This window comes from Triturus cristatus, chromosome 6, assembly GCF_964204655.1.
Source record: "Triturus cristatus chromosome 6, aTriCri1.1, whole genome shotgun sequence".
Taxonomy (NCBI): Eukaryota; Metazoa; Chordata; class Amphibia; order Caudata; family Salamandridae; genus Triturus; species Triturus cristatus.
In genome coordinates, this window is record NC_140589.1 from 1,849,753,174 (window position 1) to 1,849,767,146 (window position 13,973).

The window sequence follows — 13,973 nt, forward strand, 5'->3', positions numbered from 1 at the left end:
CAACCTTTTGCGCTTCCCCTTTCCTCCACCATGCAAGTCTTGCCTTTGTTAATTCGGAGGGCTGACATCACCAAACAACCGAAGGAGCTTCAGACACCAAGGTCTGGAAAGCTGTGGGTCTTGCAAAAATAGAAGAATATCATCCCCATATACAGCAATGTGGTTTTCAAAGCCGGTCTTCCAGCGGCAGCCCCAAACGTGGGCGTCGTTGCGGATAAGCCGCGCCAAGGATTCGATCGCCCAGTGCGAATAACGATGAAGAGAGCGGGCATTCCTGGCGTGTACCCCGTCGGATGGTAATAAGGGGTAAGAGGGAGAAAGAACGCCGTTTACCCAGACCCGAGCGGCTGAGGCACTATAGAGGAGGCCAACCATACGACGAAAAGCGTGCCCCAACCCGGCCCGTTGAAGGACCTTGTCTACAAAAGCTCACAAGACCGTGTCAAAGGCCTTAGTAGAATCTACAAGTATGAGGGACAGTGTACAAGCCAAGTCTCGCTTCCAGGAAAGGGAGGAGTGAACTCTCCAGATACAATGACGTGTGCCGTAGCCGAGCATGAATCCGTACTGATCTCAGCGAATTGAATGCGATAGCGTCCTGGCTAACCGGGGAGCCACAGCTTTCGCAGAGTTTGTACGGTCAATGTTAATGAGGGAGATTGGGCGATAGGACGAACACTGGTCTCTGGGAAGACCCTCCTTAGGCGGGACAACAATAGAAGCACAATCTGAGACTGGTGGACTGCAGTGCGGAACCGACGCGCCTTAAATGGCAATCACATTCCCAGATTACGGGAATTTGGAGCGGAGCAGCTTCAAGGTGCGCCTGCCATGATAACCGCCTTGGCCTCGCCCCACGCCCCCCCATCCGAGAAACACATTTTCAAACATATGCAAGTCAGAGATGAATCTGTAGAAGAACTGCTTTACAAGCATTAACGGCTCCTTGCAAGTTTGAAAACGGTATTGACACGTATATACAAGACCACGTTTTGTTTAATTGCTTCTCAAAGAAAACATAAGAAAGCCTCCTCACTTGTAGAAATTTCACTGTTTCAAGTGATTGACCTAGCCAAAAGTATTGAGAGATCAACAGTTTCCACTTAAGCTTTGTAGAATCAAGAAGGATTAACTCCTGTGAGTTGTTTGACGAATGAAGCAGCATCTGTATCCACATTAGTATGTGCAATAAATAATGGACCTAACACAGGCTTTAGGAAAGGTCAATTGATTTGTTATAGATTCGGATCTAAGAAACATATTAGTAACAACCCAGCCTGACCCACTCTGGGAAGAAAATGTAATGTCTGTACAAGAAAAAAGAGAGAAATTCCTCTTTGTTGATGCACTGTTTAGGATTGGAGGGTCAGGAAGTATTTGAGCATCTCCCTGATCTTTCAGGTGTTGACTCTTCTAGTCTTAATGAATATGAGATTTGCATTAAAAAACTGGAACTGCACTATCTGCCTAGAGTGAGTACAGTTCTCGAACAATACCACTTTGGGAGAAGGATGCAAAGACAGGATGAGTATGTAGAACAATACATCACTGTGTTGCGTAAATTGGCGTCCACATGCAACTTTGGGGCATCTCTAGAGGAGAGACTTAGAGATCAACTAATGTTGGGTTGTATTCTTGACAAGGCCAGAGACAGTTTATGGCAAAAAGATGATCCTTCTTTGAAAGAGGTGCTCACAATCACCAAGACGGATGAACATTCAAAAGTCTGCATAGAAACAATTCGTAAAAATGTTCCTCTCGAACAGAGTGATGGTGGGGTGGTGAAAGAAGTGCATGACAGGGTGGTGAGAAACAAGACTGTTGCAAATGCAGAGAACAAACTTGTTAGTTTGAAGAATTTCCATGGTAAATGTTTTAGATGTGGGAACTCCGGACACATAGCAAGCTTCAAAGAGTGCTCTTGCTGGAAAGTCACGTGCAGTACATGTGGGCCAAAGGGTCATTTTTCAAAATGTTGCCGTTCTAGTAGGGATCAGAAGAAAGTCAGAGAGGTGAATCTCTATGAAGACATGGTGGAAGAAGTCAACATTTTTAAAGTTAAGGGGTCTGCCGGTGAGGGTCCTATGAAAGTGGTCTTGATTAGCGATGCACCGGTGAACATGCTGCGTGATTCAGGGGCCAAAATGACATTAATTCCAAAGAATTTTTATCAACAGCATCTCTCAGAGAAAGTCAAGTTAGTAAAGCCTGATATAAAGCCATGAGGGTATGGAGGAGAGAGCACTGATCTTCTGGGCTACTTTTGGGGCACCGTTGACTTTAAAGGAAGGATTATTCCTGGGAAGGTGTATGTTTCCATGAAAGGCGACTCTTTGATAAGCTGGGTTCACCAATGTGATTTACGCGTTTTTTTAGACCCCAATGAGAGCCCTTCAGTGTGTTTGAAGGAGATGCCACCTGTCAGGCTGGTGGACGAAGGGTGGAAAGCTTGGATCAAGGAGTTTCCGGAGGTGTTTTACAGCAAATTGGGGTGTCTCAAGGATTACGCGCACAGTATCAAAATTAAGCCCTAGTCAGCATCCAAGATCGCCAAGGTTCAAAGTGTTCCTCTTTTGGTGAAAGAAAGTATGAGGGTTGAGTTGGACGAGCTGATTGCAAATGGGATAATACAAGAAGTTAAGGCCACGCAATGGCTTTCCCTTGTTGTTATGGCTCGCAAAGCCAATGGGGAGGCCAGACTCTGTGTCAGTTTGAGGGGACTCAACAAGGCAGTGGTGGTGGATCATTTTCCGCTCCCCAACATCAACGAGATTTTATGCTCTTGGGGGGGGGGGGGGGGGGGGGGGGCGGGGAGGCATTTCTAGTCTCTGGACTGAACGTCGGCCTACCATCAGGTCAAGTTACATTCAGCATCCCAAGATCTCACAGCTTTCGTTATGCCGTTTTGCACCTTTAAATTTCTAAGAATGCTTTTCTGTCTAATATCGCTGCTTCAGTGTTTCAAAGAGTGATGGAACACATTTTGAAGGGAGTTGAAGTCAAAGTGTACCAGGACGATGTACTTGTGTTTGGTGTTGATTCTGAAGAGCATGATAATAGACTGAGGGAGGTGTTGAGAACATTGTGTGATGCTGGTCTCACCCTTAGAGCGGATAAATGTAAATTTGACGTTCCAGAGATCAAGTACTTAGGACACTTAGTGTCAGCGAGTGGTATTAAACCCAAAGCATCATTTTTTGACACAATTTGTAAAGTTCATGCCCCTCAGAACAAAGCTGAACTGAGAAATGTTTGGGTATGAAGGAATTCTATCATAAATTTGTGCCTAACTTTGCTGGAGAGACCTGTTGTATGAGACATCTTCTAAAAAAGAGATATGGTGGGTGGTATAACACTTTATTCGATATAAAAATATCATAAAAGTATGAACATAATTGATTCATCAATGATCAGTAAAAGTCCATCATTGTGCCAGATTTGAAAATATAAAAATAGAATAAAAATAAAAAAAGGAATATATACAAATAAAAAAAGGCCATAAAAATCACTTCCTAATTTGGCAGAGCAAAATTCACATGTCACTCTTGAGGCCTAGCTCTGGTTAGGCCTCAACAATTTGAAACGCGTCAACCATGCACACCCCAAAAATTTAGCTACCCCACAAACCATGGCAAGGGAAGAGGCATCGGTAAGAATAGAGCGAAACGCCACCCTGAAATCCCGAAAACCCAAATTTCTGCAAATTGGGCTAAGCCATTTCCTCCTTGCCGCCCTATAAGCCGGGCACGCAAAGAAGAAATAGGAAATGGATTCATTGGGGGCGCAACACCCGGGCAGTTAGCAGATGTTACGCTCTGTTTTTTCCAACCCACTACCAGAGCGTTGAGCGGGAGGGTTCCTATCCTAAGCTTCATATAGAGTGTTTTATCTCGTGGGGATTGAATAAAGTCGAGATACTGCTCAGTTTTAATGTAAGGCTTGTGCTCCAGGAACTGATCAGTAAGGATCCCTCGATTGGGGTTTCGATCTTCCTCTCCCTTCACCCAGTCCCAATAAGCTTTTTTAATAATTTGCTTTGCGGGTGGAATCTGGCTGGACCATGCCCCCCCATAACCAATTTCTATGGCCAGCTGCTTTAAATTGCAGATCCATTTGATCTTGTTACTTGTATCTAAACTGATAATCTCATTCAAGGCAGCGGCATAGCTGGCCAGTTCAGGGGTGCGTCTCAAGCGAACCCAAAAGAGCAACGGGCGCAATCTTACTATGTCCTTGATAGAGCGTTTCCCCAAGTCACTACGAAGCGGTGTCATGGGGGTAGAAGATGGTAGAGAAACCAGTCCTCTGTAGAAATGATTCTCAGATCTCTCCAGATCACTGATATTCTCAAACCCCCATAGCTCCGCCCCGTATAGTGCTGAGGGAAGGGCCTTCCCGTCGTAGACCACAAGGGCCGGAACAACTGGTCTGCTAAAGGAACGTCGCTGCTCTCTTAGAATTGCCCCCTCCACCCTCTTATGGTTAAAGAGCATTTTCGCTAGATGGCTGTTCCATTTCATCTTATTGTTAATCCTAATGCCCAAGTAATCAAAAGAATCTACAATATCTAGTGGCATGCCATTGAGTGTGATCCCATTGCTAAAACGTTTGGATGGGGATAGTGTCATTAGTTTTGTTTTGGTGGTATTTATCACTAAACCCAGTGCATCGCAAAACTGGCTAAACCTATCGAGCAGCTTTTGCAGGCCATTTGGGCTTTTAGACATCAGAAGGGTGTCGTCGGCGAAGAGGAGAGTAGGAGATTTCTCCCCTGCCAGGGTTGGTGCATCAGATGGGTCCTCTCTCAAATGGTCAACCACCCCATTTATAAAGAGAGAGAACAAAGTTGGAGCCAGCACACAACCCTGGCGTACTCCCCTATTCACCGCCACCCTTTCTGTCAGCTGACCCTGATTACCCCACCTAATTTTGGCATAGTTCCCCTCATGGAGAGGCTTGATAATATCAAGGATCAAAGATGGAAAACCCAAGTCGGACAGCACCTGCCAGAGCCTGGCACGAGGGATCAGGTCAAACGCGGTCTTAAGATCAATAAAAGCCAAATATAGTCTACCTTTCCTGATGACCACGACTTTCCAGTAGATCATATAGAAACGAAAGACCTGATCCATCGTGCCCACCCTCTGTCTAAATCCTGCCTGAAAATGCGAAAGCACACTGCCCTCGTCCATCCACGACCTTACCCTCATGAGGAGGACCCTGCCAACCACCTTCTGTATTACGTTGATTAGACTAATTGGCCTATAGTTGGCAGGATCCTCCCTCTCCCCTTTTTAAATATGGCTACCACTTCAGCACCCTTCCATGAATCCGGAACAGGGTGACCTCTAGCAATTAAATTCAATATGAGCAAGATAAAATCAGCCCATAGCTTTGGCTCTTGCAGGAGGAGATCGCCGGGGATTCCGTCAGGTCACGCCGCCTTTCCAGAAGCTAACCCAGTGATGGCAAGGGAAACCTCATTGATCGAAAAAAGGTCAGGTGAACTAACAGCCTCAGGAATAGCGACCAACAAGGGGTCCTCCAAGGATGGGGGGGCTTCTCGCAGTTGGGGGATAAGGAGCTGTCACCGTCACAGTACAAACCAAGGAAATGTGAATGCCATTGCTGTTCCGTGATATGATTAGGCATCGGATCAGCACCCTTGCGACTGCCTCTATCAATGAGGCCCCAGAACAGTGTGGCATCTTTCAAAAGGGAGGCAGATTTGAGATCCTGCCAATGCGCTTCTTCCCAAAGACGCTTGGCTTGCTCAATTGTCCTGGCATACTCTTTCCTAGCAGATCTAACAGAAGAGGTGTTATTGCTTTGAAGGGCCACAGATAACATGCGTCTCTTTTCCCTGCATACACTTGTATACCACAGATTGGAGGGCCTGGAGGTTCTTTTATACATGCAAGACCCCGTTGTAGAAAAAAACATTCCCAACTTTTCAATAATTTCTTGATAGAAATTTGGAAGGGGAGAGTTCTGAGCTCCCTCAAAGGTCTCCCTGTACAGATCAAGCTCTAAAGACTTTTGCTCTATCAGGTCTCTTATCTTGCACAATTTGTCCTCCTCGTGTGAAACCCTATGCCATTTAAGGCGTTGGTTGCAGTTAGAAGGCACCACTTCTTTTGTTGGCAATCTCGCTTCATTATGGGACCTGGAAACTGTCCAGTTATTGCTATGGTCTCAAAACTGTGACAATGAATTTGAGAATTTTAAAAGGTATTTGAGTTTAGCTCGGGATCTGGGGAGTTTTGATCCCACAAAAGGTTCCTGTTTGATGATGGATGCCAGCTCAAAGGGACTAGGGGCTGTTCTACTTCAGAAGATCGTAGACGATTTTATTCATGTCTAGACCTTTAAGGGGCGCGGAGTGTAATTACTCTGTAGTGGAAAGGGAAGCCCTTGCCATCTTTTGGTCCATCTGTAAATTAAGGAAGTTTCTGTGGGGAATTAACTTTGAGGATTTGACAGACCATAAACCACTGAAGGAGGTTTTTGCTAAAAACAAGGAAATTACTGTCTCCCACCGCATACAGAAGTGGGTTGTTGCGTTGCAGGACTTCAACTTTGTTGTCTCCTATTTGCCAGGGGCCTGTAACACATTGGCTGACTGTCTATCAAAGATGGTTGATGTTCAGAATGAAGTGTCTGAAGAGGTAGAGGGGTTTGGTGGAGAGGAGTTTGATGAGGAAGTCAATGTGTTTTTGATCAGTGATAGAAATGTTTCCGAGGCAGAGTGGAGAGATAGTTTAGCGAAAGATGAAACAGGGCAGAAAGTGGTGGCGATGATTTCAGGAGGCTGGTATGAGAAGAAAGACTGTGGACAGGTTTTGATAGGTTATTGGCAAATTAGAGGAGAATTAGATGGGGTTGATGGTATTCTGATGAGGGGCAGCAGATTGGTTCCCCCTCACAATCAGTGGGAACGGTTTTTGAGGAGCGCTCACGCCAGTAATATGGGAATTGTTAAAACGAAGGAGAGAGTTAGAGAAGCGTATTAGTGGCCTGCCAAGGATGTCTGTGTCGAGAGAGAGGTCAGGAGTTGTGCGGAGTGTTTGTGCTGCGATAGAATTTTGTAGTGTATGGCACAGCCTATGGTGGTGTGGAAACAGTCCAATAATCCGTGGTCAGATATTGCCATTGAAATTTTGGGTCTGGTGAGATTGAGATCTCAGGATGGGTATGTATTGGTCTGTATGGATATGTTCTCACGGTGGCCAGAGATCAAGGTCGTGAATTCTATTGAGTCTAATGTGGTAATTGACTTCTTGGAGGATCTCTTTGAGAGGGAAGGTTCCCCGTTATCCCTACTCTCAGATAATGGGGTGTATTTTACTTCAGGTATGGTTGAGGAGTTTTTGAGTAGCAGGGGAATCAAGCACAAGAGGGCATCGTTGTACCAACCGGAAAGTAATGGTGTGGCTGAGAGATTTGTGAAAGGGCTGAAGGAGAAAATGAGTACAGATTCACACCACATTCTTCTACAGAAATGCCTCCCTATCGATTGTTCAAGAAAAGGGTAGGAAATACTGAGATGACCCCTTCTTGGGTCACTGTTCAGAGATCTTAGCTTGATGGTGCTGTTGGTAGCACAGAAGGATGGAGAAAAAGGGAGAGAGTGACCATGGAATAGAGGAAAAGATGGTTTGATGAGAGAAGAGCTGTGAAGAGCACAGTAGTGTCTGTGGGGAATTGGGTGATGATCAGGTCTCCTCGAAAGGGTAAAAGAAACCCGAAGTTCAGTAAACCGTTTAAAGTTATCAAGATTTTCAAAAATGCTATTAAAACCAGTGACCACAGAGTGTGGAACTTGAATAGAGTGGGCAAATGCCAACTCAATAGTGAGGATGTGAAAGAAAAATGCAGAGCAAAAGATAACGTTGCTACACCCCATTGGCTGGTAAAAGTTCCACTCCGGTTGCAAGACTGTTTGTAGAGAACTACAATGTTTCACATAGGTTTGGCGCCTATTTTATTTCTCCCTGTTTATTTGTATGTATATTGAGAACTGCAATGTTTCACATAAGTTTAGCGACAATTTTATTTCTTCTTGTTTCTTAAAGTTTAAGTGCCCTTCATGTGTTTGTGTAATATTGGAGGGGAGGTGATGTGGTGTTCTGTATCTACTCTGGAATAATGGGAGTGTTATCCAGGTAGTGATGCCTGAAATGTAAAATGTGGAGGGTTGCCTAGGGAGGTTTATCTCGTGTGTCAGATGGCAGATGAAGGATGTGGATGATGGATGGGGTCTCTGCTTTGTGAGGACTACAATATATGCTCCTTCAAACTAACTTGGCTCCTCGCCTCTTCTGTCACATGGGAGATTGGGATGCCACAAAAACATTTAGAGCGGAATGCTTTTTCAGAATGCCCTTCATGCATAAAGATTTACATTTTAGTTAAGAAGTTGAATGTGTTGTGGGTACCAGTGATGCCATAGAAGATGTAAAGCAGTTATATCTCCAACAGACTGGAAATTGGCTAGTTCCTGTTATCCCATATTACAACTTGTTTTTTAGGTCTCGCCTGACCCAGCGCTTGCGCTGGTCTGGCGAGACTTTAAGTAAGCGCTTCAAAACATGCTACCGCCGGCCACAGCTTGCAGTGCATGTGCGCGGGCACGCGCTTGAGCAGAGGCGCCATATGGCGTGATTACTGCTGCGTGTGCACCACTCGCGCACATGCACTGCAATCTGTGGCCGGCGGTAGCATTTTTCCTTTCACTTTGGCCCTGCGGTTAACTTCCTTGTTTGTTTTATTTTTGTAGTACAAAATGTGTTCAATGCAGAATGCACGCAAGGATCATATTATGTGCTAAAATATAGCGCCAAACACAAATTTTGCATTACTGCATACAATTTAGCTTCATATTTCCAAAACTTTGATTAATTGCACTGAATCAAATTATGCACATTCTACTCACCCTGTAAGTTCTAACAATGATTTTGTTGTTTACAGTTAGAACTGAAAATGTTTCATTTTTGAAATGTAGACTACCATTTAAATATTACGGGTTGGCATAAGGTGTAGTCTTCTTCGGGGTGGCTCAATCTCCTGGTCTCACTGCACAGCACTTTTCTGGGCAATCTCCCACTCCGTTTGACACTTAGGCCCTTCTCCTCACATCTTTCTGAAACCTTCCATCTACATATCTCGTGTCCTCTTTCTTCTTCAGCACCATCTTTCACTCTCGTTCATGTACTTGATTTAATCTCCTGCTTTTCACCATCCTTTCAGTCAACCCACCCACTCACCGGTAAGCACTGCATTTCTTTTCTATTCGCGCAGTCCATTTTCTGACAGGTGTGTACCTATTTCACACACTTTTTAACAATTCCATTTGGGGCATGTGAGCCATCCCTCTGGGTGCTCTACAGAGAGGCCACGGACTGAATGTGCATGTAGGCTGGATATGTTTAAGACAAAGTTACAAGCACTGTGAGAAACTCTTGCTGCCTTCGGTCTCCGCTCCAGAGCGCTCAGTTTTGTTATTTCCTCAGCACCTGCCCAGGACACCTTGCAGTGTGTTCCCTACAGGAGGAGGCCTGTGTGGCATTAAAACAGCTACAGAAACACTCCAAGTGCTCTTACAATATGAGAGTGCAAGATGTAGTAAAAATGTGAAGTGTAAACACAGACTGCATAACTGATCTAGATTACCTTGAGAGTTATCACAGTCAATAGGCGGAAATCGATCAGATTGTGTCTGTACAATTAAGGTTGATATAGGGTCTGATATGGACCTGCTTCAAAGTCTGTTTTACCCGAGTCGCTCAAAGCCCTTCTGCCTGTACTTCATTCACATGCTGGGTACCCTCACAGATGTTACATCATCTCAGTAACGAACAACTAACTTCCCCTGACAGTCACTGGTGGGGTGTGACCAATCGAAGTATTTAGGGATGTATCACTGCCATCCCTTGCGCCCCCTTGAACACAAGGCCAGCAGCCTGCTTTATGTACACCAGCATAGGTGTGTGAGCCCCTCCCACAGCCGGCTCGCCATCATGCTCTGCGCCGCTGGAGTGCTCACACCTCGGGCGGGGCTTGCAGGGTTGCTGTCCTCCTGCGCCGCCTTCCGAGCCTGGTCATTTCGCCCTTCCTTTCTGGCGTCTTCACGTCACTCGTTCCGTCTCCTGAACCTTCAGAAATCACCCGCTAATAATCTGTCTGAAGAGAACTAAAAACAAGCATTGGCATGGCCAACAGGTCTCGCTTTTGGGACCTTATAAGTATTTAGTTATGCAGCACAATATCCTTGGTGCAACAACAACTGTTGCATGGCAAAACACTTATAAGGTCCCAAAGGCAAGACCTATTGGCTATGCCAATGCTTGTTTAATATATCAAAGAGGGTTAGAAAAAGTGTAGATGTCTTTCTAAAGCATTAAGAGGTTTTGCGCAAGTAGCTTGTGACCTTTCTTGTGAGAATAATTTTTGTCTCAGGAAGGGATGTTTTGTGCCTCCGACAGCTTTTTACCAAGAGTTAATTAAAATTGCACATCGTGGACATATGGGAATTTCACCTACATGAAAAAAAAGTAAATAAAGATTTATTTGTGGCCATCAATTGATAGCTAAGTAAGATCCATGACTAGAGTTTGTTCAGAATGTATTGTTTCAAACTAAGAAAAACTACTGTCTCTCTTCTGCACCCTGTTTCATTGCCAGAGCGTCACTGGAATAAAGCAGGATTAGATTTTTTTGGACCTTTTTTTATTGCCTAATATGAAGTATATTATTGTTCTAATTGACTTCTTCTCTAAATTAATTTACTATTTATTTGTGGATACAAACACTAAGAAAGTTTAAAATATTTAGATAATGTTTTCTTTTTGGAGTGTTCCCCTATAAAAATCGTCAAAGACAACACTACTAATTTTATTTCAATAGAAATAATAGCTTTTATAACTAGTCATAATACTGGGCATTTACAAGTTGCACTTTACAGTCCTGCAGCAAATACTTTGTAAAAGAGCACATACTTTTATGAAAAAGGTATACAGACTGCACTATAAACTCGTCTTGAGGTTACTAATTTTCTAAAGGTGGGTATATGGTTTTATCTTATTTCTCCACACACTGCTGCTTGTATTTCACCATTCAAATTGTTAAGGAGTAGAATTCCTAAAGATAAGCTTTTATCTGAGTGGTTGAAGCGTGTTGGCAATTTTGACCATATAGGGAGATGAATCCATTATATGTGCAAAGGTAAATGGCAAATACAACAAACAGAACATGTAGTTTGATGAAAGTTAGAAAAGGGGAATCAAAATATTCTGCTCTATTACAAATTGAGAAAGTTGCTAAAGCTTCTGTATTATTACATGGTAAAGGGTGGTGGAACAAGAGTAGTGGGGTAGCCATCTCAGATAAGCAGGTTGAGATCTATACACGGACAAGACTGAATTTTGAGAGTGATGATTCCATGTTAATTACCAAGATTGCCTTAGATCACAGGTACTCACATTTTCCATGGGGCCAAAACGTTTGATCTACGGTGTGACTGAGGGCCGCAGGAGGGAGGGGGGATAAGGTGGGTGTAAAGGAAGCAAAGCATGTATATCTAATGGCTGAATTGTACAATGTAAAACCAGAAAACCTAGGATCCATTACAGCTTTCTCACTATACCAAATTTGTGATCCTTAAAGTAAAGTGTTTGAACAAAACATCAGAATGCATAGTTGTTAATTTTTTTAGGGGTGGTGGTGGGGGGGTACTATTGTAAAGGGGGGTACTGTGAACTGATATAAATGTTTTTGTCTGATTAATAAAAATCGTCACAAAATGACACATTATATTACATATTCTGCAATCTGACATTATTATACATTATGGGTTCATTCAGCAAATCGATCAGAACTAATGCACATAAAATGAATCAGAGTTAAGAAATAAATAAAGCTGCATTTGTCCTAACCCGCAGAGAACCATACAGATGACTTCAAAGTGCTGAGTCCTTGTAAACATTGCATGCGTAAAAATTCATCAGCGAAAAAAAATATATATGTCAAAGTGCCATGTGAAAACATTCCACAATCCAATTAAAACCAATACATATAGAATTCATCAAGATTGAAAATAAAGCTGCCTTTATCCTACCCCACGGAAAACCATACAGGTTGCTTCAACGTGCCAGGTGCTTGTAAGCATTATATACGTAGGAATTCATCAATTAAAATATACGTCAAAGTGCCATGTGGTCCAATACAATGTATGACCTTAATTGAAAAAAAACTATGACCTATTCAGGCAGTGACAAATATCTTTTCTGAAAAGTGCAGAGTGCATTATCCTGAAAAAGTACCTCAACTCGACCACACATTAAAGAAAAGTATGGAAAGAAATGTAAAACTTATTACAGGAAGAAAAGAAAAACACTGTAGTTGAAACTTTGCATAAGAACTGATCAGCTGGGTTATTTATGGCTCCTATTATCTGACCATGGAAGTACTCTGGTATTATCATACTGTATGCATTATTAGTCACTGTACTGTGTTTGTATTAGTATCTTTGATACATTCCAATAAGAACTTGGTGGGTGCTCAAGAACATCTGGGCAATCTGGTAGTCAGTTGCTGGATGCCTGTGAGCTGGCCTGTTTTTATTAAAAAGATCGAGCTTCCAGTGTGATCTTCGAATTTATTAAATGATCTATGCAACAGAGAGTTACTGGAGATAAGGGATGGACACCTATCCATGAAATAAAGGGGGGCTGGTACACTGACTCAGGCCATGGCTAGATAGGAAAGTGGGTCACTAGTCAATCGAAAGTCAATGCAACGAGCGAGTGTGTCTTTTGAGAAAGGGGCGGGGGGGTGGGGGGGGGGGTGAAAAAGGATGCTGTGAAAATAAGTGGTGGGTGAAGCCTCACATCTTTTAAAGCTCCTACTTATGCCTGTAACACTTGCCCTTTGCCCCGGATATGCCCTCACCTGAGACTTCGCCTCTGCCGCGCGCTTCTTCTTCGCGGGCGGCATTGTGATAACAAACACTAGGAAGGATAGTGTGACGTCACGTGCAATAGACACCAGAAGCCTCACCGGAATGTCGCATCTACATGACGTCACGGGGTAAAACATCCATACACACGAGCACGTTGAATGGAGATGCACCTTCAGCGACTAGAACGCTCGTATGGTAGGTCTTGCGGCCATGTTGGATGTAGCCAAACGTTCAAAGTGGAAGGGGGCGTCGTTTATTTATTTATTTTTATATTTATTTTATGCGTTTTTATATAGCGCGGACTTTACCCGAATGTGTCAGAGCGCTTCACAATAGGGACAGTAATGATACATGAGGCGAACGTTACGTTACATGAGGCAATAGTGACAATTGTGCAAGTATCAAGAACAAACAAAATACAAGAGGTAGCAAACGATACGTTACAAAAGGAACAAGCATTGGCATAGCCAATAGGTCTCGCCTTTGGGACTTCATAAATATTTAGCCAGAGCTATTGGCATTGCCAATGTCTTTAAGCTATGTTATAGAGCAGTGTGGCTGCTATGCAGCATGTTGAAAAGTTATAATAAAAAAGTGTTATAAGCATTTGTGTTACCTCATATACAACCAAGAAGACATTATGTAAAAATGACGATTGTTTGGGAAAGAGAATGTAACATAACATCCACAGCTGACAACTTTGAAGCTGAGGAAACATATTCAGGTCTTGGTGTGCTCTCCCTGTGCAAACCCCAAAAATAAAAAGAGGCAGAAACATGGCGAAATTTTAAATGTAAATACAGTATGTGGTGATACATAAGTTATATTATGTGCATTGTGTAATACTTACTAACAAGTGGTGCAGAAGTTGCAGTACACTGGGGTCTAGGGCTTTGGGGCCCTTTGCGTCACGATAATAGATACTTTACCTTGTGAACAAAAGCAGGTTGGCCCATTTCACATGCATGCATTAGGATCCATACCATCATTGTTATGTCAATGCTTACAAAAATGT

The 13,973-nt window shown here is 43.3% G+C and overlaps 1 protein-coding gene across 3 annotated transcripts in view; it reads right to left on the reverse strand.

The window, feature by feature from the left end:
• Positions 1-13,078, reverse strand: part of ZNF512 (zinc finger protein 512) — a 174,347-nt gene extending 161,269 nt beyond the window's left edge. For all 3 annotated transcript variants that reach the window (XM_085613325.1, XM_085613326.1, XM_085613324.1), the window contains exon 1: positions 12,949-13,078. In XM_085613325.1, the coding sequence (XP_085469451.1) occupies positions 12,949-12,993 (45 nt within the window). In that variant the 5' untranslated portion in view covers positions 12,994-13,078. The remainder of the gene's footprint in view (positions 1-12,948) is intronic.
• Positions 13,079-13,973: the final 895 nt, after the last annotated feature.